Genomic DNA, 23,877 nt, shown 5'->3' on the forward strand with positions numbered 1-23,877 from the left:
CCTGGATGAGGGGTGAAGGGGGAAAGCTCCAGTATTGAGCAGGGTGAGGGTTTGGGCAGCGGTGCGAGCAAAGGATGGAGGTGGCAAGAGGTGAAGCAGGAATGAACCAGACCAGTGTGGGAGCGGCAGGTTGGCAGGAGGCTGCTGGGCTTCAGGAAGCCACAAGCACTTGCCTGGGGCAGAAAAATCCAGCGGGAGCCGCCAGGTCCTCACTGGGGTTTCCTTGCTCCGGGATCCCCGGGCTGGGGAAGCACCGGCCCACGGGCAGCTCTTGGGGTGCAGGGGTGGGGACAGGGAGCTGCGGCTCCTGGTGCCAAGTGAGGAGGAGGATGAAGCAAAGGGGAAGCGCAGGACGTGGAGCGGCAGGAGCAGGGCTGTGTGGGACAGCGGTGGCTGCAGGAGCCGGGGCCACGCGTGGGAAGGGGCCGGAGGGAGCTGGGACACCCCAAGTGCACCCGCTGCTGCTCCCGCTGGTGGACGCCGTCGGAGCACCCCAGGACCCCGCAAAGGTGCCTTTGCGAGCCCCAGCCGAGGAGGGGAAGAAGCCGTAGAGACCGCGGGGGGTGACACGGGGGGACCCCGCGGGGCCGGGAGCCGCGTCCCCCCATCCCCGGTGCCCCCCTCACCGCACGCTCGCCCAAGGCAGGAGGCGGGGAGGGGAGGGTGGGGCCTCATTTTGGGCACCCCCCGCTTCTCCCCCCCCCCCTCCCCCGGCGGCTCCGCTTCTCCTCCCAGGCCAAAAAGATTTGCATGCTTTTTCGAGCAGGACTTCCTGATCGCTCTCCATTGGCTGCAGGTAGAACGCTGAGCACGGACGGAGGCAGCCGGACAGACCTCCTGCAAACCTCGAGTTGAGCTTCACCCCCCCCCTCCTCCTTCATCCTCCTCCTCTTCTTCCTCCTCCTCCTCCCGCTCCTGCTCGCCGCACGTCCCGGCACATGTAGAAGTTGTTCGGGGGCTCCTGCTGCCGCCCCGCGCCCGTCGCGGCTCGCAGGGAGCCGGGCTGGGGTGACCCCCGCCCCGGGCAGGGACCCTCCGCTCGCCCCATGCTGGATTTCGGCTCGGGAAGGTGACTCGGGGAAGAAGCGGCGCCGCGCCGGGGCGAGGGCAACCATGAATGAGATGTCAAGTTTCCTGCACATCGGGGACATCGTCTCCCTGTACGCCGAGGGCTCCGTCAATGGCTTCATCAGCACCTTGGGGTGAGTGAGGCGCTCCTGCGGCTGCCCCGCAGAGAGCCGGGTCCCAGGCAGCCGGGTGGGACGGGACGGGATGGAACAAGGTGGTGGTTGAGTCTGGGACGAGCGGGAAGAGAGGCTGGGAAGCTCTGGAAGCTGCAGCGAGGGTAGGCGCAAAAGAAGCCGTGTGCCTCCAGGCTCTCCTGGGATCCAGTCACTGCCAGGGGCAGGAGGTGGCCCTGGAGGGACCCTGCGGGACACCCTTGCCCCCCATTAGGGGCTGGGGGAGATGAAATGGGCTTAAGCAGCATGAGGGGTTGGTGGGGTTAGGAAGGGGTTGTGTGTGTGTGTGGCTGAACGGGATGGCTCCAGGAGCTGGGATCCCTCCTGGGCATCAAGTGCTTCCAGCCCTGTCTGGTGCGGCTGGAGGCTGGATGGGCCAGGCAGTGATGGCTCTTGCTGTCCCCCCATCACTGCTGGTGGCCAGCAAGAATCACTGCAGGGTCATCAATGCGTAGGTACCCATGGCCACCAAGTGCTTTGGCTGCAGGGACCAGGACATTGCCAGGTCCAGGCTGAGCTGACTCCTTGCAGCCCCCTGGACGTGTCAGCACGGGCAAAGGGATCATCTCCAATGTGGGGAGATGCGATGAAAGCTCAGGGACCTGTCGCTTGTCCCTCCTGTTTCTGTTCAAGCCAAAGGCAAAGCCAGGCCAAGACCTTCAGCGATGCCCTTCGCCATCCACTGCCTGCCTGCTCCCAGCGGGAGTGCTTCCCTGCGGTGCTGAGGGCTCTGTCAGGGCTGCTGGGCGTCCCAGGGCACGGGTGGGTCTTTTTCTTACCCCAAGCAGGGACCCAAACCTTGCCCACAGCCCCAGGCGGGTGGACATGTGTCTGTGCCAGCGTGCCTGCCCCACGCTGCGTGTAGGAGAGGCTGAGCTCAGCCAGGAATGCTGACTTGGATGGGATTCCTGGGGCAAGAGCTGCCTGGCTCTATAATCTGTGCTGAATGCACTTGCTCCCACATGCCTATGTATAACCGGAGACATACGTACCTTCGCCTACACGTATTCATGCACCCACCGCTGGGCACATGCAGCCCCTGGGTTCATGCCCACCAGAGCCTTCCTCCAGCTCTATATAGTGTTGGGTGGATGGTCCTGCATGTGCAGGATGCAGCCTGTCGGTGCCAGCCCTCCCCGATGAGTGGAAGAACATCCCCATGGTCCATTCTGGACAGGTCTCCTTGTAGCTGCCCGCTCTCGCTGCCAGAGCCGTCCCTCAGCAGCTCGGTGCTGAGCACCCCTCCAGCCTGTCTGTTAAACTGGGTCCCTGGGACCCAACACTGGTTGTCAGTCCATGTAGCACATCCCAGTGGCTCACCAGGCACTGAGTTAAGAGGTGTTTAGACTCTTTGGAGCTCCCATCGCTTTGCAGCTCTGGCCCCAGGTCCCCCTTTTTGCCGGGTGCTTCTTTAGACTTACTTAGAAGCATCTGAAAAGCAGGGCTTGCTCGGAGATCCTCTCCTCCCAGGCCCCAGCACAGGGCAGCCCCACTTTCCTGGTGTTCTCCTTTCTCTGGGATGCTTCCTGCCCTCTGAAATTGTTTTCCCTTGTGGCCCTCAACCTCGGAGACCCAACCACACCTTAAATCACTTCTGCGATAAGGGACTGGGTGACACAGGGACAGTGCTTCTCCCTGGCCCTCCTGCCACAGCTCCGGGCCTTATTTGTCTCATTTGCAAAGCAAATGGCCCTGCCAGCCCCATGCCGGGTGCTGTGCGCTGGCTGAGCACCCAGTGGAAGCACCCCCTCCATCCTCCCTTGCAGAGGGACGAGGGGCTGGTTTTGGGTGTGCGATTGCTGGGGGTCTGCAGTGAGATCCTCTGTTGATATGGGGTGATGTGGAGTGTCTCCAGGTGCTGGTCGCAAGTGTTACGTTAAGGGATGTACCCCAGTGTGCGGTTGCTCTGATATCCCTGTGACTGTGTCTCAGCCGGGCAGGGAGCTCATCCTGGGGGCACTGCTGGGGATTGGGGTCTGTCATCTGGGCTCGGAATGTGCCCCTGGTGTATGGTGCAGCAGAGTTTGGAGCCTCTTCCCCTCTCCCTTTCTTTCCCCTCTCCCTTTCTTTCCCTCTCCCTTTCTTTCTCCTCTCCCTTTCTTCCCCTCTCCCTTTCTTCCCCTCTCCCTTTCTTTCCCCTCTCCCTTTCTTTCCCCTCTCCTTTTCTTTCCCCTCTCCCTTTCTTTCCCCTCTCCCTTTCTTCCCCTCTCCCTTTCTTTCCCCTCTCCCTTTCTTTCCCCTCTCCCTTTCTTTCCCCTCTCCCTTTCTTTCCCTCTCCCTTTCTTTCTCCTCTCCCTTTCTTCCCCTCTCCCTTTCTTTCCCCTCTCCCTTTCTTTCCCTCTCCTTTTCTTTCCCCTCTCCCTTTCTTCCCCTCTCCCTTTCTTTCCCCTCTCCCTTTCTTTCCCCTCTCCTTTTCTTTCCCCTCTCCCTTTCTTTCCCCTCTCCTTTTCTTTCCCCTCTCCTTTTCTTTCCCCTCTCCCTTTCTTTCCCCTCTCCTTTTCATTCCCCTCTCCCTTTCTTTCCCCTCTTCCTTTCTTTCCCTCTCCCTTTCTTTCCCCTCTTCCTTTCTTTCCCCTCTCCCTTTCTTCCCCTCTCCCTTTCTTCCCCTCTCCCTTTCTTTCCCCTCTCCCTTTCTTTCCCTTCTCCCTTTCTTTCCCTTCTCCCTTTCTTTCCCCTCTTCCTTTCTTTCCCTCTCCCTTTCTTTCCCCTCTTCCTTTCTTTCCCCTCTCCCTTTCTTTCCCCTCTCCCTTTCTTCCCCTCTCCCTTTCTTCCCCTCTCCCTTTCTTTCCCCTCTCCCTTTCTTTCCCTTCTCCCTTTCTTTCCCTTCTCCCTTTCTTTCCCCTCTCCCTTTCTTTCCCCTCTCCTTTTCTTTCCCCTCTCCCTTTCTTTCCCCTCTCCCTTTCTTTCCCCTCTCCCTTTCTTTCCCCTCTCCCTTTCTTTCCCCTCTCCCTTTCTTTCCCTCTTTCTTTCTTTCCCTCTTGCTTTCTTTCCCTTTCCCTTTCCCTCTCCCTTTTTCTCTCCCTTTCTCTCTGCCTTTTCCTCTGCCTTTCCTTCTCCCATCCCTTTCCTCCTTTCGTACCTGGTGTAAGCAGCAGCTTCCCCAGGACATGGCACCCACTGCAGGGAGCTGGGGTGTGTGTGCTGCTCAGGCACTGTCACTGATAACTCCTGGGGGATCTGTGCTTGGGGAGAAGGAACTTTTGGGACTGGGTCTGGGATGGAGGGAACAGCCACTGATGTGGGGTGCCCTGTGGGGATCATCCAGAGAAAGCAAACGCGCGGCAAGCAGGGAAAGGAGCTCAGAGACCTTGATGTGGTTCCTGCTCCCGCGTGATGGATGGGGTGATGCTGTGACCCTGGGAGACGCTGCTGCCATGAGTGTCCCCATCTTATCGTGTGTCCCTGAGAAGCCAGCACCACATAGCCAGAGCCAGAGAGAAGGAGCAATGCGGCGCTGGTGCCTGTGCTCCTGGGGACGTGCTGCCCTGTCCCTGCTATCCCAGGGGCTCAGGGGAGGGGAAGGGCCAGTGGCAAACCTGCCTGCATGGCTGTTTAAGGAGAAAGACTCCCTTTGATAGCTGTAGGTGCCGTTGCAGGTGGATTTGCAGGGTGGAGCAGCTCAGGGAAACGCAGTGGCTGGTTAAAGGGTAACTCCAGCTCTGCCGGGTCAGGACGAACTCGTCTGTGGGGAGGAGAAGCACGCGAGGCTGGGAGCAGTTCCTTCTCCTGGCACTGGGACAGGGCAAAGCTGCATTTTGGTGGCTGCCTTGTGTTCACTCGCTTTATTTCTCCCCATGGGCTCAGTGCCTGTCCTGCACCCTGAGCCAGAGAGGCTGACCTGACCCCGTGCCCAGCAGCGAGCTTTCTTCCTCATCATCCTCCTCCTCATCGCCAGGGGATGGTTGCTTTGTAGTGGGGTGCTCCTGCCTGCGTTGGGGCTCCCCTTCTCCCAGAGCACAGCTGGACCATGGAGCTCCCCTGTGCATCCAGCTCTCCGCAGCCGGGGAAGGCTCCCTCCCTCCTCTTCCTCAGTCCCGGTTCATGTTGTTCCACGTCAGTCTCGCTGGCCGCCATCCCCGGGGCTGCTCGGGGTGTCCAACCGCTGCACATCACTGTGCTGGACCCTGACCTCGCACGAGGCCAAGCACGCTGGCCCCCAGCCACGGAACCACTTTGTGCTTTATAATTTAAAGCCCCACTGGAACCACGGCGATGACTTGCGTGGCTTAAAGTGAACCAGATGCTGGCCCATGCTTTGCTGGGCTGTGGGCAGCAGGCTCAGCAGGGCAAGGACCCAGCCCCTGGAGGTTAAGTGGAAGGGTAAAATTAAGTTTCCACGGTGTTCATCAGTGCTTCCAGCCTCCTGCTTTGTTCAGGATCTTCCTCCAGGTGCTCGGACATCAGCCGCCTGTTTTCTCATTAACACCTGAGCAATGAAAGCTGCTCTCTGCATTCCCAGTGTCCTCCCTGCTGCTCGGTGTGGCAGTGAGTGCCCCCATGTCCCTGCTGCTCTAATAGCAGAGGGAGCCTCCACTGGCCCCATCCCGCTGCGGTGATGCTGGTTCTTAGTGGAAGCATGTCCTGGCCCCAGCAGTGTCCCAGGTGATTCATGTCCGCCCTCTCAGAATCTTTTTCTTTTCAGCAATTTTTGACTGAAGAATGTTAGTCTGGAGCATGAGTTTAATAGAAACAACACTGCGTTCTTGCAGAGCGCGTAATCCTGGGCTTAGAGATGCTGAAACTGCCGTGAGATCATTAATTAATTAAGACTTCCAGCCTGGCAGGTCACTGTCTCTAATGCTGCCCAGTGGAGCGGTAACTATGGGGATGCGGCCGGTGAGTGCTGCCGGCAGAGCTGGTGAGGGTGGGAGGCTCCTGTGCTGTTTACTTCGGCACTGGAAATAGGCCACTCAGGGCAGGAGCTTCCTTGGAGACCCCCAGCCATGACCATGGAGGATTTCTATTATTTGAAGTGCTTTGCTCTGTGACCATTGGGTTGATCGGGCTCAGCCCGTGGTGGTCTTTGCTCCCAGGAGCATTGAACACGTTTGTTTCTCCCTGTTCCCTCCCCAAAGTCATAGTAATAGAAATCAAAACCGCCTACAAGGGGCACTAGAGCTGGGCTGAGGCTCTGCATGTGCCCGGTGGGGTGGGATGTGGTACAGCCCCTGCCCGCGGCTGCCTCTGCTCCACTCTGTTTTTCCCCTCTTTACCTCTTTCCCTGCCCTCCCAACGCTCCGTGCCCTGCGGGAGTTTGGGAACATGCCCAACTACTTCCCTGCTGTCATGGCCCATGGAAGAGGCATCATGTTCGGGCAGCCCCTGGTTGGGGGCCTGAGACCCTGCGTTGCTGACCATGAGTGTCTGCTCCTGCCAGCCCACAGCAGTGCTGGAGTCCTGGGGTCCCAATCCATCAACGCAGAGGCCAAATTCCTCTCTGACGAGCTATTGAAAGGAATTTTCCCTTCCTCCGGCGAGCGGCGGGGCCGGGGGAAGAGGCTGGATCTGTGAATGGGATGTATGTGTCTTGCCAACCCTCTGCAGCGCAGCATGTTCATCTCCAGCACTGCTTTGGCTGTTTGCTTTCTTGTGGGGGGTTTGAGTGTCCCTTGGGGAGCGGAAGGGACAGCATGGGCTCTGCTGTGCCACATGCATGGACCCCGCTTTGTCAGTCTGCATTGTCACTCCCATCCCAGGGACAGACAGAGCTGGATGGGATGCTCCCTCCTGGGATGGCATCATGGGTGCATTCCTGCATCCACTCGCACGCTCACCGGCTGCCTGAATTGAGCCTCCGCAGGTGGGGACACGCTTCTCACTTCCTTGCCTGCGGCAGGAACGGAGTTTCTCTTGCTGCATCACTTCCCAGGCGCTCGGAGAAAGCGGGCGAGCGGGTACAGCCTGTCTTGCTGGAGCCCCAGACAGCTCCAGTGGCCCCTGGCGCCACCAGCCCCTTGGGCGCCACTCATCCCGCTGTGCTTCGGCTGCCGAGCAGAACCTCATGCAGGGTTATAGAATCTGAATCGGTACCCATCTGTTTCATATGCTTTGCTATTCTTGGTAACTTTGAAAAGCAGCGTCCCATCTGTCCCCACATCGGTCCTCAGCATCCAAGGCCAACCCGCAGGATTTTGCTCAACGCTGAGAAAGCAGAGGTGGGCAGGGAGGAGACACAGCCCTTTGCATCTGATGGGCAGAGCCAGCTCCTCTGATCAGATATTAGTTAATAACTGGTTTTGGGGGGCCCTGCCACCTCCATCTGCAGCAGCTACACCCTCCATGTCCCGGTGGGGTGAGCTCCTGGCCAGAGAAGGAAAACCACTGAATGAAAGTGGAACTCATCCTGGTTTTGCCAGATTACCAGTGAAATAACACTGCAGGCCGTGTGGGGAGGGGGTTTGGCTCAGCCGGGAGCTGGGCAAGGATTTACTGCAGTAGGACGCGGGTGTCAGGGCCTCCTGCATGAGCCGCTGAGCAAAGGGCCGACACGAGGCACCGTGTTCGTCACTGTTTTGTGTCTGCACCATTTGCTCTAAGGGACTGGGATGAAAAACACACATGAAAGAGATGGTGGGTGATGGGGAACAAGAAGTGACGTGTTCAGAGCAAGTGCCCCAAAGCAGCTGCCTGCTCCAGGAGCTGTGTTGTTGTGCTAAATATTTATAGAGTGCGAACGGGTGGCAAACAGGAGACACAGTTTTGGTGTTGTCGCTCGGGGCCTGGTGACGGTGGCACAGAGCTGCGGGTTGTGGTGAAGCCGCTCCCCTCGCCAGTGCTGACCTGCTCCTGCTCTGTGTCCCACACAGGCTGGTGGATGACCGATGCGTGGTGGAGCCGGCTGCTGGCGACCTGGACAACCCGCCCAAGAAGTTCCGAGGTGAGACTGGGGCAGCTCCATCGCTGCTGTGAGCAGCCTCGGGGATGATGCTGGCCCCGGGCATCCATGCTGGGGATGGGGACCAGGGTCCCAGCTATCACAGCTATCCTGGGCTGGGAGGTGCTGCTTGTCCTTTGCTGAGGAGCCTGGAGGGTTCTTGGTCAGCCTCCATAGCCTTGTTTCCATGGCTTGGTCAAACCACCTACCCTCCTGTGTTTGGGGTCATTTATGCATTTATTGGCATCACCTCCAAGGTGGGGTGGTCCTTAGGACCCCTTAGCCCATCCCTAAAGAATAGGGGTGGCTGGGAACCATCCTCTGCAAAGGTGGGTCTGACCATCCCAAAACGCATCCCTAGGGATGCTGGCAGCTGAGTGTTTACCCACCAGGGGCCAGGGACAGGAGGGGACATTCAGAGGGGCAGTTTCAACAGGCAAAGTATTTCAAGGCGAGCCTGTTAGCACTCGGCACTAATTACATCTGCTGTGCTTGGCTGCACCTCAGAGGGAGTCAAGGATTAAGCCGCCCATTTACGAGGCAGGCAGGGCTTAGGGAGGGCTGGTAAATCCCGATCTGTCCTCGGCCGTCATTTCTGGGCTGTGTCGGCTCCTCTGGTGCTCAGGGCTGTGCTCGTCATTTCCCATTTGGGTGAGGGGCTGCCTGGGTGCAGTGAGCTGTGGAATTCCCCCAGAGCAGTGACTGTGGTGTTGGATCTGGGGTGTGGATCAGGGCAGCCGTTCCTCTCATCCCAGCTGCTGGCACTTCAAGCCCCCTTTTAAAAACACTCTTTTGACATGAGAGTTTCCCCCTCCACCTTTTTCCCAGGGTGGCTTTAACATCCCACAGCGAGGTGCCGTGCAGGACCCCTTTCCCTCCGTGCACCTTTCCCATAGGGGTCCCACCAAGCAGTGGTGTGTTTCCATGGGAGCTGCTGCCACTAACTTGTACATGGGGCTGGTTAACGAGCTCCCCAGTGTCCCGCATCCCTGACTGGGCAGCCATCCCCATTCCCAGACATCAGTTGATTTTCACCTGGGGCTAGATGGGAAGAGCTGGAAGCAGCCGGTGCGAGCCCTGTCCTGGTAGCCACGCCATCTCCCTGCCTGGACATGGGTGGGTGTTGAATCTCTTTTCCAGGCACAGGTCTGGTCTAGACTCACCCTGCTCCATGCAAACCCTATCAGGATATCCAGCCGCCTGTTGTAATGGCCGGAAAAGCAGCGGTCTGCCTTCTCGATAGCGATCATCACGGGGAGGTAAAAACAACGGGCTGCTGTGTTCCCCTGCGGCACCAGCGAGAGGCTTAAGAGGATTTTCATGTGCTGTTGCCGTCCCCATATCCTGTGGCTGGACCCTGCCCTATCCTGCGCTGCGGTGAGATGCACGTGGGTCGTGCCAGGATCCTGCTTGGCTTCCCGGTGGGAAAATGGGACCCAGCAGTGAGCTCAGAGCCCGGAACCCCCTCGTGTGCTGGGCTGCGCCCCCAGATCGTGAGCAGCAGGTAACGGAGGGGATTCTGCTCCTCTGCTGCGCTCTGGGGAGACCCCCCCTGCAGTCCTGATCCAGCTCTGGGGCAGCAGCACAAGAGGGACGTGGAGCTGCTGGAGCGAGGCCAGAGGAGGCCACGGAGCTGCTGCGAGGGCTGGAGCAGCTCTGCTCTGGAGCCAGGCTGAGAGAGCTGGGCTGGGGCAGCCTGGAGAAGAGAAGGCTCCTGAAGGGGACACCTTAGAGCAGCTCCAGTGCCTAAAGGGGCTCCAGGAAACATGGAGAGGGGCTTTGGACAAGGGCCTGTAGGGACAGGCCAAGGGGAATGGCTTTAACCTGCCAGAGGGGAGATTGAGATGAGCTCTTAGGCAGAAGCTCTTCCCTGTGAGGGTGCTGAGGCGCTGGCACAGGGTGCCCAGAGAAGCTGTGGCTGCCCCATCCCTGGCAGTGTTCAAGGCCAGGTTGGACACTGGGGCTTGGAGCAACCTGCTCTAGTGGAAGGTGTCCCTGCCCATGGCAGGGGGTTGGAAATGGTTGAGCTTTAAGGTCACTTCCAACACAAATCAGTCTGTGATTCTCCTGGAGTTAGGTCCAAATGGCTTAGCCCTGAGATAGGGATGTCAGGCAGCACCTCTGAGCAGGGTGTGCTTGGAGCCCCTGTCTCTTCATAGCTCTCTTGGGCTTTTTTTAGCTCTCCCCGGTTTCTACTTTCTACCAGGTTCTTCTGCACCATAATTAGCAATTGAATGAAAACGATTCCAGGTGCTGCAGGTGGCCCGAGTGTTCCCGTAGCCATTTGGAGGTGGTGGGAGTAGGCAGCTGGGTGCTGCAGCAGCTCTGCTCCGTGCTGCCCTGGCACAGGATGTGCCATTAGCAAACAGACCTGTACAACGCAATGTGAAACTTGGCCTGTCCCCAGCAGCCCGAGCGGTGAGAACTGTGCTCCGTGTTGTTTGCTCGTCACTCCCAGGTAAATAAACAGGAGCTTGCCAGCGCCTCGGGACCGCGCCAGAGATGGAAGTGATGCCTTTTTCTTTTTGTGTCTGAAGTTTCTGGGCTGCTATTCCAGGCGGAATTAGGTTGATCCAGGCAGCAGAGCGCTTCCTGCCTTCGCCCCATACAGCTTCCAGCCCTGAATGAGGGTTTGGGAGATGTAAGTGCCTCCTTGTCTCCAGACATCTGCTCTTGTGCTTCAATTCTAAAGCCTGGACTTGGGTGTCTGCGTTTTCTGCACCCCATCTAGCCACAGCAGCCTGGGGAAAACCAGGCAAAGTGGGGCAACCTGCAGAGCACAAAATCAGCACGAGTGTTTGGAGGAGCTGGGATGCAAACCTGTGCCCGTCAGGTCCCCAGAGTGTTTATTTTAAGACCCAAAATGCAGTTGTGGATGTACAGATTGTAGGAGTGGTTGCTCGCTTCCAGCACGGATAATTGAGGCTCCCTGTGAGCAGCCCAGGAGAAGAGCAAAGTGTTTGCAATTCCAGTGTATCCTGATGGCATGGCCACCACAGGGCAGCAGCCTGCGGGTGTCCAATGGGTAGGGTAACAAGGGAGATGTGGAGACTTCTGCTCGTGTCCTGGTCTCCCAGTGCCTGTGTCCTGCTGGCTTCCCTCTTCCTTCCCTCCCTCCCAGTGGGATCCTCTCCTCCTTTGGTACAGCTGGGCTTCATCAGTACTTTTCTCGCCCTGAAGTTTTCCTTCCCACATTGCACGGCCGTTTCCGATGGGAATGCTTCTGATCACTAGTCCAAGAAGTGGAGTCACTCCTGGCCTCATTTACCCTGATTCGAAGCTAGCCCCGCAGCTAATACAAGGCAGTGTGACCCTCCACCAGCCCCAGACCTTGGACCCCCAGCAGTGGATGGGTTGCTGTGTATCAGAAGGACCATCTCCCAGGGATGCTGCTGGGACAGGAGCAGTGTCCTGGGGGTGCGCTTGCTCCTGCCCCACTGAGGACACACTGGAGGCTGCTGCAGCCTCATGCTGGCCTTCCTCTCCTCCCAGATTGCCTCTTCAAAGTCTGTCCCATGAACCGCTACTCTGCCCAGAAGCAGTACTGGAAGGCCAAGCAAACCAAGCAGGACAAGGAGAAGATCGCGGACGTGGTGCTGCTGCAGAAACTCCAGGTGAGCAGCTCTTTTGCTTTCGTGGCATCCCTGCACGTGTGCCCTTGATGAAGGGGAAGCTCTGGGCAGTGTGGCACGGCCACACTCACTCCATGCTGTGACAGCCCTTGGTAAACACAGCAGCGACCAAGGTGCCAAACATGATTCTGTTGCTCTCACTGCAAGGAAGATGTCCCAGGGAGGAGCTATAGAGAAGGATCCAGGGGACTGAGCAGGAAGGGAGAGGAAGGGGGAGGGCAGGGGTGCTGCTTTTGGGATGAGAGGTGATGTCCACCTGCCTTTCCACCTTGCTGCCATGCCCAGCACTTGCTGTCTCAGCCCTCCTGATGCTCCTGTGCAGAGGAGCCCATGGCAGAGAAGGCAGAGGTGCTGCAGCACCCAGGGGTGCCTGGCATGGAGGAGGAAGCCGCTGCAGCCAGGGCTGGCTCCAAAGGGCTGTGGAAGAGAAAGGCTCCTGTTGACTTCCACGAGGTTTGGAAAAGGCCCATGTTAAACATTGCACAATCGCCTCAGACAGCTGGCGAGGCCCTGAGCATGATTCATGAAACTGAAGCTCAGGAGAGACTCATTAAATCATCTCATCAGGCTCCAAGCCCAGCCCCAGCAGCCCCCAGTTTTGCCTTTGGAGAGCGAGCTCTGATGGAGTGTCAGGACAGAGCGTCCCGGAGCATCCCGGAGATGAGGGGCAGGGTCTGGGCCTCCTGCCGTGTCCAGCCATACATGGTCTATGGAAATGCTGTTTTCCTGCTCCAGTTAGAGCATAACTTGTAATGTGGACAGCTGTACTGGCCATGACTGGATAGAGAGGCTCATTTCTGAGCCTGATTGATTGCACCTTGGTTCGGATTTGTCTTAAAGAGATTCTGTCATTTCCTTCTTCCTTTCCGCTGCTCCCAATGTTGCCCTTTTGGCAAATGCTCCCTCATGTCCGGAGCCCTGCTGCTCTGCTGATGCCTCCTATTCCTCCCTATATTGTCCCAGGCTGCCCACCCCATGCCCTTGGCACCCCATCACACCTCGGGTGCTTGGGAACAGACCTTGTCCCACCCAAGGGACAGGCTGGGAACATCAGCCCCCATGGACCTGTGTGCTCAGGGCAGCCAGTCCCGCTCCCAGCCCCGCTGGCTTTCAGATCTGGACACAGATTTAGGACACGCCATGGTGCCAGATCCACCACCGGGGCTGTGTTGCTCCATGGGGTTGTGGTTAAACTCCCAGCTCTGCATCAGTGTGGGATTTCTTGGCAGCAGGTTGGTTTCCTGATGGCAGCAGCCACCACCATGGGGCTCACATCCCCAGGTGGCACCCCGAGCTGCGTGGGGATGGAGGGTTAACTGAAGTGGTGGCAACATTCAAAAGAGCAAAGGTTTTGGATTGCCACAATGGTGCCAAGTGCCTTCAGAGCCCCCGCATCCCCTGCTCGGGCATTCGTGAAGAATGGGAAAGGGTTGACACTCTCCCAGCTCCATCCCTCACCACCATTTCCCATCCCAGGCGCTGGGCTGTGCCCAGGCTGGCGCCGAGGCTGTCAGCGCACCCTCGCCCTTCCCAGACAGATCCTGCCTTGCTCCGTGCACGTCAGCATCGCTCCTCCAGCTGCCAGAGCCAGCACATGGAAAATCTCTGTGGTTTTGGAGAGAGGGGCTGCAAGCGGTGCTGAGCAATTCACACTTGGGGCATCTTGGCTGGCAGGGACCAATCCTGCCACATCTGCAGTGAGGCTGAGATGGGTGCCCCGGTCCCTGGCATGTGCACAGAGTCCCTTTTTGGTACTGCCCTGTAGGACCTGCTGGGGTTTTGATGGAATTTTGGTGCCATTTTGTCCCTGTCCTAAGTTTTAAGCCCTCAGTGTAAAGCTCACATGGACTTCATATTGGGAAGAAGTTCTTCCCTGTGAGGGTGCTGAGGCGCTGGCACAGGGTGCCCAGAGAAGCTGTGGCTGCCCCATCCCTGGCAGTGTTCAAGGCCAGGTTGGACACAGGGGCTTGGAGCAACCTGCTCTAGTGGAAGGTGTCCCTGCGTGGAACTGGATGAGTTTTAAGGTCCCTTCCTACCCAAACCATTCCATGATTCTATGATTCATACAGCTGCTCAGGGCCGCACCATGGTCCCGGGCTGAGCTTTTGGACGCAGAGGACCATATTGTAGCTCTGGCCTGTGCACTCAGCTCTTCTCCTTTCGGCATTCAGCATGCAGCCCAGATGGAGCAGAAGCAGAACGATACGGAGAACAAGAAGGTGCACGGGGACGTGGTGAAATACGGCAGCGTCATACAGGTACGGGTGCTCGCCCTCCCTCCTCTGTGCTTGGATGGTGAGTCTGGGGGGGATGCGCAGATCCAGCATGTGCAAGTCGGCTCGGGAAAGTGCTTGTGGGGTCACCCCTGGGTACGACCCATGTGGGGACCTCGGGGACTGTCCTGCTCACAGCTCACCCCAGCATGTGCTCCTCCAGCTCCTCCACATGAAGAGCAACAAGTACCTGACGGTGAACAAGCGACTGCCAGCCCTGCTCGAGAAGAACGCCATGCGGGTGACACTGGATGCCACCGGCAATGAGGGATCCTGGCTCTTCATCCAGCCCTTCTGGAAGCTGAGGAGCAACGGAGATAACGTGAGTGCAGGGCTGAAGAGTCCTCAATGAAGCTCAATGAAGATGTGCAGAAAACACCATGCATGCTGCCAGCCAGGGCTCTTCTCCTCGCCAGGCGCCTGGTCTCATCCTCGATCCTTCCTTTCCCAATTTCCTCCCCAGGTAGTTGTGGGAGACAAAGTCATCCTGAACCCTGTCAACGCCGGGCAGCCGCTGCACGCCAGCAACTACGAGCTTGCTGACAACGCTGGCTGCAAGGAGGTACAGAGAAGCTGGCCTGCCACTGCGGGGTTGGGCTTTTATGGCTTGCCTTGTTTTCTTTCCCTTTTTGTCCTTTTTTCCTCTGTCCCAGGGATCATGACCGTGTTCTCTTGCTCCTTAGGTGAACTCGGTCAATTGTAACACCAGCTGGAAAATCAACCTTTTCATGCAGTTCTGTGACCACATGGAGGAAGTGCTGAAAGGGGTAAGGAAGGAGGTTCAGCTCTGCAAGAACAGGACGTGTGAACAGCCGCTGGGCTGTGTGACAGGGGCAGAGGAAGGAGATCCTGCCTTGGATTCTCCCAGAAATTAAGGTCCTCATCACCTGGAGAACTGAACAGCAAGCTAGCATTGGGTATTTTAGTATCTCCTGGCAGCAGGTACCCATGGGGGCATGAAATTGCTCTCTGCCTTATTGTATTGAACTGGCTCTCGAGGACAATACAAGGCACACACAGTGCCAGCAGCGGCTTCTGGCTGTGAGGACCATTTTCAGCTGCTGAGCCGTGCAGCAGGGCTGGCTGCTGCCTGGGAAAGGAACTTTCCCTGTGGAGCTATTGTTCAGGGCTGAGGTCCTCCAGGAAGCAGCTGGATGGATATTGATTGTTATGATCTTACAGACCCCCGTCCCCAGGCGCCACGCTTATCCCCAGCTTCCCGCATCCCCTGCATCCTCCTTCCTGGGGCGTTAATGCCTTAAACACATTGGTGAGCAGAGCCTCTGCCCGGTCCCGGGGTGTAAAGTGGTGGGTTTGATGCCCAGGCTCCTGCAGTCTTGCTATGCCATGGCTGGGAGCTGGGATCTGTTCTGGACCATGCATGGGAGGGATCCCATCCCCTTTGCAGGGTTGGGGGTCGCAGGAGGAGATACTTTGGCTTGTAGGAGAGCCATATCCCTGGGTCTCACCACCACGTCCTGGTCCAGGGGGATGTGGTGAGGCTCTTCCACGCTGAGCAAGAGAAGTTTCTCACATGCGACGAGTACAAAGGCAAGCTGCACGTCTTCCTCCGCACCACCCTGAGGCAGTCGGCCACCTCGGCCACCAGCTCCAATGCCCTGTGGGAGGTGGAGGTGAGCAGGGAAGGGATGGAGCATGTGTCTGTGGGATTTTGGGGTGCCTCCATGGGCTGCAGCGCTTTCACTGGGGTCTGGTCATTGCTGTGTTTGCCTGGGGTCAGTGGAGGCAGCACCAGCATCCCAGCTCCTTGCAGCCCCAGCTGAGCTCTCCTGTGCTTCTCCCAGGTTGTCCACCACGACCCATGCCGAGGAGGAGCCGGGCACTGGAATGGCTTGTACCGCTTCAAGCACCTCGCCACGGGCAACTACCTGGCAGCAGAGGTAAGGGGGGGAGCAGAGGGGTGCAGAAACCTGCCCTCAGGAGGCTGGCACATCGCTGGCAGAGGCAGTGCCCGCCCGCCCAGGGTTGATTCTGGTCCCGCTCGAGTTGGCTTCCAGGAGGTGCTGGCACCGGGGCTGTGAGCATCAGCAGCATGGACCTGTTTGCAGGACTAGGCTTCCCACTGAACCCCCACCCCGTGGTGCAGGGGTTTGCTTGCCAAAACTGCTGTTCCTGGCTCCCTCCTCTTCTGGCCCAGGGGCAGGAGGGGTGGACAGGGCTTTCCTCTGTTTGCTTGCTCTAATACCATCTCCTGGTTCAATGGAAGCAGGGGATACTCATCCTACTGTCCTTGCCTAGGGAAAGTGTGGGCAAAACCTGGCCTGGAAACACCACCTGCCTTTTTTTTTTTGCTCGTTTAAGTCCAGCTCAAGACCTCCCAATAGAGGCACAAAGAAGTTTCTGCACTTAGATAATGTTGTTGGTTTGACACTAATGAGCTGCCACGACCAAAGGCTACCCCCTGCTGCCAGGGGAGCAAGGACTTACCGAGGGGTATCTCAGTGCTCCATGTGCAAGAGGTGCTCCCTAGCTGGAGAAGACAACCAAAGGCAGCCCCAGGGTGCCTTCCACCACTGCAGGGTGGAAAACAGCAAATACTAGGGCTCTGAAATATCTGCTTTAAACTAAAAGACGCTCAGGTGACAGCTGCAGAGGAAAGAAGATCACAGATTGATCCCCATGCTGGGTTGGTGCTGCCCAGCTCGTGCTGGTCACTGAGACCTCAGGAGGGATTTACAGCAAGACCTTGTTGCAGCGCAGAGCCCAGGTCTGCCTGTCCCACTCCTTGGGGATGGCAGTGCTGTGCATTGGGAATGGGTCCCAGCCTCCAGCTCCATCTGGGCAGGTTTCCTCTGTTGAGGGAGGCAGGAACAGAGATAACACCCCGTGCTCAGGGTGGAGGGACCGAGTGGGAGGACTGATAGCTCTCTTTCATCTCCCTCTTTAACTTTTCAGGAAAACCCAAGTTATAAAGGAGACGTGGCTGAGCCCAAAGCAGCGCCCACGGTGAGCTGTGTGCAGCCTCGCTAGCAGAAACGCTGCTGCCGCTGCCTGAAATCATGCCGTCTCTTAGAATCTGCCTGAAAGCAGGGAAATGCCCCAAAAATGAGCCCGCTGCGGGGCCAGTGCCCATGCTGTGCCACCAAGTCCTGTGTGGTGCTGAGGCTGCAGCCAGAGCCTGTCCCGCTGCCCAGCCGAGCATCCCACACCCCAGGATAGCATCCCCACGTCCCGCTTTTGAGAGGACCCTGCCAAAATCCATTGGAGGGGTCCCAGCGCATGTTGGATCCCCAGCCCATGGGGAAGTGCTGGTAGAAGAGAGATTTGGACTTTCAGGGTTTATTTTCTCTTTGCTGATGGAGAGATTTGGACAAGGGGTGGCCTTGTAGCTCAGGTGCATCCTGCCATGCTTCTGCTCTCGCAGCCCGTCCACGCTGCGAGGCTCAGCCCAGTGTCCAAGCCAGCGCTTCTGCTCTGAGCGTGTGTCCTGTGCTGTGTGTGTCCTGTGCTGTGTGTGCGCCGGGGCCGTGCTCACACCACACTCAGAGCTGCTTTCCCGGTGCAGGGGGGCAGTGGCCGGGCCAGCCGCAGGAACACGGGCGAGAAGATCAAATACCGGCTGGTGGCCGTGCCCCACGGCAACGACATCGCCTCCCTTTTCGAGCTGGACCCTACCACGCTGCAGAAGACTGACTCCTTCGTCCCGCGGTATGTAAGCGTCTGCCATCCTAGAGGGACTGAGTTAAAGAAGGGAGGATGGATTGCCTGGTGAAGGATATTGGCAAGTCTGTTCTTACGGGGTCTTTGCTGGGTGCTGGTGTCTGTGTGGGGATCACTCACCAGGACACTGTGCCCTTCGCAGGAACTCCTATGTGAGGCTGCGCCACCTCTGCACCAACACCTGGATCCAGAGCACCAACGTGCCCATTGACATCGATGAGGAGAGGCCCATTCGCCTCATGGTACGGCCCTGCTCCCTCCTCCCGGGCGAGGATTTATCCCCTGTGCCCCAATAGCTCTTGGCATGCTCTTTCCCACCCAGGCTTTACCCAGGGATTGAAATACCCTCATGATCCAAGGGGGTGGCTGGACACCAGCCTAGCGTCCATCCCAGTAACCCAGAGTCCAGCCCAGTCTTTCTGATGGGGACAAGCTGGGTCATTGACTTCACCCGGGTTGGTGGCAGATAGTGGGGATATGCTTACAATTGCCCTGTCTGTGTGATGCTGCTTCCCTGTGCTTCCCAGCTGGGCACATGCCCCACCAAAGAAGACAAAGAAGCTTTTGCCATCGTCTCTGTGCCAGTGTCTGAGATCCGGGACCTGGATTTTGCTAATGATGCCAGCTCGATGCTGGCCAACGTGGTGGAGAAGATGAACGAAGGTTTTCTCAGCCAGAATGATCGGAGGTAAGAAGCCATTTCCCCTTGGAGATGGGGCTGTGCTGGGCTCCTCCAAGGGCTCTCCAGCATCACTGCAGGATGGGGCCCCTGCCTGAGTCTCCGTGCCAGTGCTGTCTTGCTTTCCTGCCCACAACCTGAATCCACGCCTGCTTCTCCCAGGAGCCTGGCGAGGAAACCAGATAACGGCGCAGCCCCGCTCGGCCCCTCCTTTGCCGCTAAAATAATATCCGAGGGGCTGAGAGGTGGCCCCGTGATAGGGGCTGTGGGTTAGTCAGGGCATTATTTATAGGTGGGTGGGTTCTTGGTGCTTCCTGAGCAAACACAGATCCCTCGTGGGACAGAGCGAGCTGCTTCCGCCCTGCCAGCCCGCCCGTGTGGGTCCCACAGGGGTGACTGAGGGGGCAGAGGCGTTACATGCAAAATCGCTGGCATGAATCACAAGCCCAGGCCCTGGCATTTACCCTGGCACATATTAGTTTCTTTAGGAACCATAGGGGCTGTAAACCCTCTTGCTTCAGGGTGCCATTAACCTCTACCAGGGAGCGGAGGACCAGCTCTTTGGTCTTCCAAAATGCGCTGGCATTATTGCAGGGACCCAAGTCTAGGTGCAGACCCCTCAGCCCACGTGCACCATGTCCCTCTGCAGGTTCGTGATCCAGCTGCTGGAGGACTTGGTGTTTTTCGTCAGCGACGTCCCCAACAATGGCCAGAACGTGCTGGACATCGTGGTGACCAAACCCAACCGGGAGCGGCAGAAGCTGATGCGGGAACAGAACATCCTGAAGCAGGTGAGTGGCCTTGAGGTCCTTCATCTGAGAAAGGTTGGGGTCCTATCGAGATGCCCAGGGCCACAATGGAGGCCAGGAATGTGGAAGACCCCATGGAGGAGGTGTAGCTGGTCTCCAGCTCATGCCTCAGTGGTGTCCAGCCATGCATGGGGGTGATGGTGTGGAGGGGGACACAGTACTCATCCTGTCTGCTTTTGGGCAGATCTTTGGGATCCTGAAAGCCCCCTTCAAGGACAAGGGTGGGGAAGGGCCCCTGGTGCGGCTGGAAGAGCTGTCAGACCAGAAGAACGCTCCCTACCAGTACATGTTCCGGCTGTGCTACCGCGTGCTCCGGCATTCCCAGGAGGACTATCGCAAGAACCAGGTACATGGGAGGTAATGGGGGGAGACCCTGGGGGCTGCTGAGGTCTCGGTGGGCAGGGGGACATTGCCAGGCTCCAACACTGAGCCCCGTGTGCTCACCACCTCTCTGCCCGCTCCAGGAGCACATTGCCAAGCAGTTTGGCATGATGCAGTCCCAGATCGGCTACGACATCCTCGCTGAGGACACCATCACGGCCCTGCTGCACAACAACCGCAAGCTGCTGGAGAAGCACATCACCAAGACAGAGGTGGAGACGTTTGTCAGCCTGGTGCGCAAGAACCGTGAGCCACGGTGCGTGTCCCAAAGGGCTTTTTGCTGAGTTACGGGTGGGATGTGCCTTGGCCAGAGGTGGAGAGAGCCCCCAGGGACCCCTTTCACATCAAGCCTTCTGCTCTGCAGATTTTTGGACTACCTCTCGGACCTGTGTGTGTCCAACCACATCGCCATCCCCGTCACCCAGGAGCTGATCTGCAAGTGCGTGCTGGACTCAAAGAACAGCGACATCCTCATCAAAACGGAGTGAGTGGCCAAGGGCAGAGGTTTCTCACATTCAGGGTCTGGTGCCTGGCCCTGCCTTCCACCAGTGCCCTGGTAAAACCCCATCACCTCCTTGTCCATGGGAGCATCTCTAGTTTTACCTCTTTTCTGTCCCAGGCTGAGGCCGGTGAAGGAGATGTCCCAGACCCACGAGTACCTGAGCATCGAGTACTCGGAGGAGGAGGTCTGGCTCACCTGGACAGACAAGAACAATGACCACCATGAGAAAAGCATCCGGCAGCTGGCACAGGAGGCCCGGGCTGGCAATGCCCATGACGAGAACGTCCTCAGCTACTACAGGTGACGATCCTGTGGCATCTTCTCTCCATGTGAGGGTGCAAGGCTTGCATGGCCTCACGTCTTCTCCCCCTCATTCCCGCACAGGTACCAGCTGAAGCTCTTTGCCCGCATGTGCCTGGATCGCCAGTACCTGGCCATCAAGGAGATCTCCCAGCAGCTGGGTGTGGACCTGATCTTCCTCTGCATGGCAGATGAGATGCTGCCCTTCGATCTCCGGGCATCCTTCTGCCACCTCATGTTGCACGTGCACGTGGACAGGGACCCCCAGGAGCTGGTGATGCCCGTGAAGTTTGCACGGCTCTGGACGGAGATCCCCACAGCCATCACGATCAAAGAGTGAGACACGAGTGGGGCTCGGGGCGGCTTTGAAGGACAGGCAAGATGCCATCCAGTGTAGGGACTGGCTTGGCTTTAGCAGGGACTGGGAGGAGGGCATTTGTGGAGTGGCTTTGGTAGGTCTCAGACCTCGGAAGGAAGTGGGCTCCATCTCAGTCATGAGCATCACCTCTGGCTGTGACGGCTCAGCAGCTGCCTGGACAATGATCCTTCTAGGCGGGCTGTGAGGATCTCGCTGCCACCCAGCTCATCCCCACCATCTCCCTTCGCAGCTACGACTCCAACCTCAACGTCTCACGTGATGACAAGAAGAACAAGTTTGCCAGCACCATGGAGTTTGTGGAGGACTACCTCAACAATGTGGTGAGCGAGGCCGTGCCCTTTGCCAATGAGGAGAAGAACAAGCTCACCTTCGAGGTACGAGTCCTGCCAGTGTCAATGGCATGTTGCAGGACACGACAGGGTTTGCCTGCGACTACCTCTTAATGGGGTGGCCGTGCTGGCATCCCTCTCCCCGGGTTTGTGTCTTCTGCTCAGCCCTGAGCACGGCGAGGGCTGGAGTTGTCTTATCCTTCCCCAGGTCGTCAGCCTTGCCCACAACCTCATCTACTTCGGCTTCTACAGCTTCAGTGAGCTGCTGCGCCTGACGCGGACACTGCTGGGCATCATCGACTGTGTCCAAAACCCCCAGCTGATGATGCAGGCAGTCTACAACGATGAGGTGACGGGTGAGTCCCTGCTCCATAACCAGCCATGGTCCTGCAGGAAGGTGTTTTCCATGGTCTGCCCAGTGCTTTCCAGTATTGGCTGCCACGCTTTGCTGACACAGAAGCTCTGGCTGGGTCTGACCTGGGAGACAGGACGTGTCGAGCCCTTGGCCAGTCCCTCCTACTCATTCTCTGATTAACATCTACAGCGTTTTCCAGTCTAAGTGGGTCCTTTTGTTGGTCCTTTGTCACCTCCCTTTCCATCTGCATTAACTCTGCCCATTGTGGCTGCCTCTGCAGGGAAGAATGTGCGGAGGTCGATCCAGGGTGTTGGGCAGATGATGTCCACCATGGTGCTGAGCAGGAAACAGTCCATCTTCAGCCCCCCAAGCCTCAGTGCTGGGTCTGCCCCAGAGCAAGTGGACAGAGGGAGGAGCATTGAGAATGAGAACATTGTGGTGATGGAGACCAAGCTGAAGATCCTGGAGATCTTGCAGGTTAGAGCCGGTGGGGAGGGAGCATTATGGAGGTGGGACCTGAGGGATGGGGTGGTGCGGCGAAGACTTGGTTTTCTGATGCAGAGGACAGCTGGCATGAACAGAGCACTCACTTTTGCTTTCATCTTCTTCTTTGCTGCTGCCAGTTCATCCTGAATGTGCGGCTGGACTACAGGATTTCCTACCTGCTCTCTGTCTTCAAGAAGGAGTTTGTGGAGGTCTACCCCATGCAGGACAGCGCAGCCGATGGGACAGCTCCAGCCTTTGACTCCACAAGTAACTCTTCCACTTTGCTCCTGGTGCACCTTCAGCTCTGCAAACCCTGCAGGCTGGGGGGATTCAGGCGGTGGTGGTGATGGCTCCAGCAGCTTTCCACCCGCCGCTGCAGATGGGATGAGGTGTCCTGTGTCCTTTATGGATGCTCGGAGCAGGGCCCAGGGAGCTGGGTTGGTTCCTGCAGGACTCTGCCAATGCACAGGGATCATGTTGGCCGCGCCTTTCACCTCCCTTTCCTCTCCCTTCAGCTGCAGCCATGAACCTGGAGCGGATCGGCGAGCACGCAGAAGCCATGTTCGGTGTGGGGTGAGTCCCTGCCCCTCCAGTGCATAGTTAGCCTGGCCATAGGGCTCTTCCTCTCCTGTCCATACTGCCGAGGCTGAAGGCTGCAGGTGATGAGGAAGATGAGGCTCTAAAGGCTCATGCAGCTCTGCCCATCAGCCCCAAGGGGTGACTGAGTGCTTGGAAGCTCCCATGTGGCTGCTAACACCAAGCACTCTCGTCCCGGCTTCAGGAAGACAAGCAGCATGTTAGAGGTGGATGACGAGGGAGGGAGGATGTTTCTGCGGGTGCTGATCCACCTGACGATGCATGACTACCCACCGCTCATCTCCGGCTCCCTGCAGCTCCTCTTCAAGCACTTCAGCCAGAGGCAGGAGGTCTTGCACACCTTCAAACAGGTAACCCTCATGGGATCCTGCTCTGGAGCACCCTCAAGGCCACACGTGGCTGTGGGTGCAGGACATGGATGGGTCCTGGCCCCTTTCCTTGAGAGAGGAGGGCAATGGGGTTCATGCCCCAAACTGGAAAGCCCTGGGTATGTTGCTGCAGGTTCAGCTGCTGATCTCAGCCCAGGATGTTGAGAACTACAAAGTGATCAAGTCAGAGCTGGACAAACTCCGCACTATGGTGGAGAAATCAGAGCTCTGGGTGGACAAGAAGGGCAGCAGCAAAGGGGACACCACGGTGGAGGGGAACAAGAAGGAGAAAAAGGAGGTGAGAGCCGTGTGCCAGACCCTGGGAACCGGGGGGGAGAGGATTGGGAGGCAGAGGTGCTGCTCACTTCAGCCCAACACCTAATGCCTCTCGACGGGCCGTGCACCCCTCTCCATGGAAGAGGAGGGTCATGGAGGGTCCCACAGGGTGTAGCTTTGCCCCAGGCTTTGGAGAGGTGCAGTGGGACCCTGATGCTATTTCTGTCCCCTTGCAGCTTGCTGCTGATGAAGAGGTCATTGCTCCGGGAGAGAAGAGCAGTGAGAACTATCAGATAGTCAAGGGGGTGAGTGAGACCAAGTCATGTCACCAGGGCTGCCCTGGAGGCACGGCCAGAGGTGTCTGCCTGGGCTGGGCTGGCACGAGTGCACCAGCATGAAGGGAAGGGGGTCTCCAAGCTCAGTGCTGGTGGCCATCCTGATGGGCTCCCAGGCTCAATTCCCCTCTGCCATGGTCCTTCTCTCCCCAGATCCTGGAGCGGCTGAATAAGATGTGCGGGGTCGGAGAGCAAGTGCGCAAGAAGCAGCAGCGCCTTCTGAAGAACATGGATGCCCACAAAGTGATGCTGGATCTGCTGCAGATCCCTTATGAGAAGGTGGGTGGGCACAAACTGGCTGGTCCTGAAGTGCCCAGGGCAAGGGGTGGGGGGCTGTGTCCTGCTGGTCAGCCTGATGCTGTTCTCCATCCCTCAACAAC

At 58.0% G+C, this 23,877-nt stretch overlaps 1 protein-coding gene across 1 annotated transcript in view; it reads left to right on the forward strand.

Moving 5' to 3' along the window:
• The first annotated feature begins 471 nt into the window (after window positions 1-471).
• Window positions 472-23,877, forward strand: part of ITPR3 (inositol 1,4,5-trisphosphate receptor type 3) — a 38,858-nt gene continuing 15,452 nt past the window's right edge. The window contains exons 1-29 of the mRNA XM_030473258.1: window positions 472-509; window positions 797-1,202; window positions 8,048-8,118; window positions 11,608-11,729; window positions 13,919-14,005; window positions 14,184-14,342; window positions 14,484-14,582; window positions 14,704-14,787; window positions 15,508-15,654; window positions 15,826-15,921; window positions 16,937-16,987; window positions 17,547-17,689; window positions 17,844-17,943; window positions 18,229-18,389; window positions 19,030-19,171; window positions 19,374-19,535; window positions 19,654-19,826; window positions 19,935-20,054; window positions 20,190-20,372; window positions 20,457-20,708; window positions 20,981-21,125; window positions 21,289-21,436; window positions 21,716-21,912; window positions 22,059-22,188; window positions 22,437-22,494; window positions 22,703-22,868; window positions 23,020-23,184; window positions 23,399-23,467; window positions 23,651-23,776. Of these exons, the coding sequence (XP_030329118.1) occupies window positions 1,114-1,202; window positions 8,048-8,118; window positions 11,608-11,729; window positions 13,919-14,005; window positions 14,184-14,342; window positions 14,484-14,582; window positions 14,704-14,787; window positions 15,508-15,654; window positions 15,826-15,921; window positions 16,937-16,987; window positions 17,547-17,689; window positions 17,844-17,943; window positions 18,229-18,389; window positions 19,030-19,171; window positions 19,374-19,535; window positions 19,654-19,826; window positions 19,935-20,054; window positions 20,190-20,372; window positions 20,457-20,708; window positions 20,981-21,125; window positions 21,289-21,436; window positions 21,716-21,912; window positions 22,059-22,188; window positions 22,437-22,494; window positions 22,703-22,868; window positions 23,020-23,184; window positions 23,399-23,467; window positions 23,651-23,776 (3,645 nt within the window). The 5' untranslated portion in view covers window positions 472-509; window positions 797-1,113. The remainder of the gene's footprint in view (window positions 510-796; window positions 1,203-8,047; window positions 8,119-11,607; window positions 11,730-13,918; window positions 14,006-14,183; window positions 14,343-14,483; window positions 14,583-14,703; window positions 14,788-15,507; window positions 15,655-15,825; window positions 15,922-16,936; window positions 16,988-17,546; window positions 17,690-17,843; window positions 17,944-18,228; window positions 18,390-19,029; window positions 19,172-19,373; window positions 19,536-19,653; window positions 19,827-19,934; window positions 20,055-20,189; window positions 20,373-20,456; window positions 20,709-20,980; window positions 21,126-21,288; window positions 21,437-21,715; window positions 21,913-22,058; window positions 22,189-22,436; window positions 22,495-22,702; window positions 22,869-23,019; window positions 23,185-23,398; window positions 23,468-23,650; window positions 23,777-23,877) is intronic.

This window comes from Strigops habroptila, chromosome 18, assembly GCF_004027225.2.
Source record: "Strigops habroptila isolate Jane chromosome 18, bStrHab1.2.pri, whole genome shotgun sequence".
Taxonomy (NCBI): domain Eukaryota; kingdom Metazoa; phylum Chordata; class Aves; order Psittaciformes; family Psittacidae; genus Strigops; species Strigops habroptila.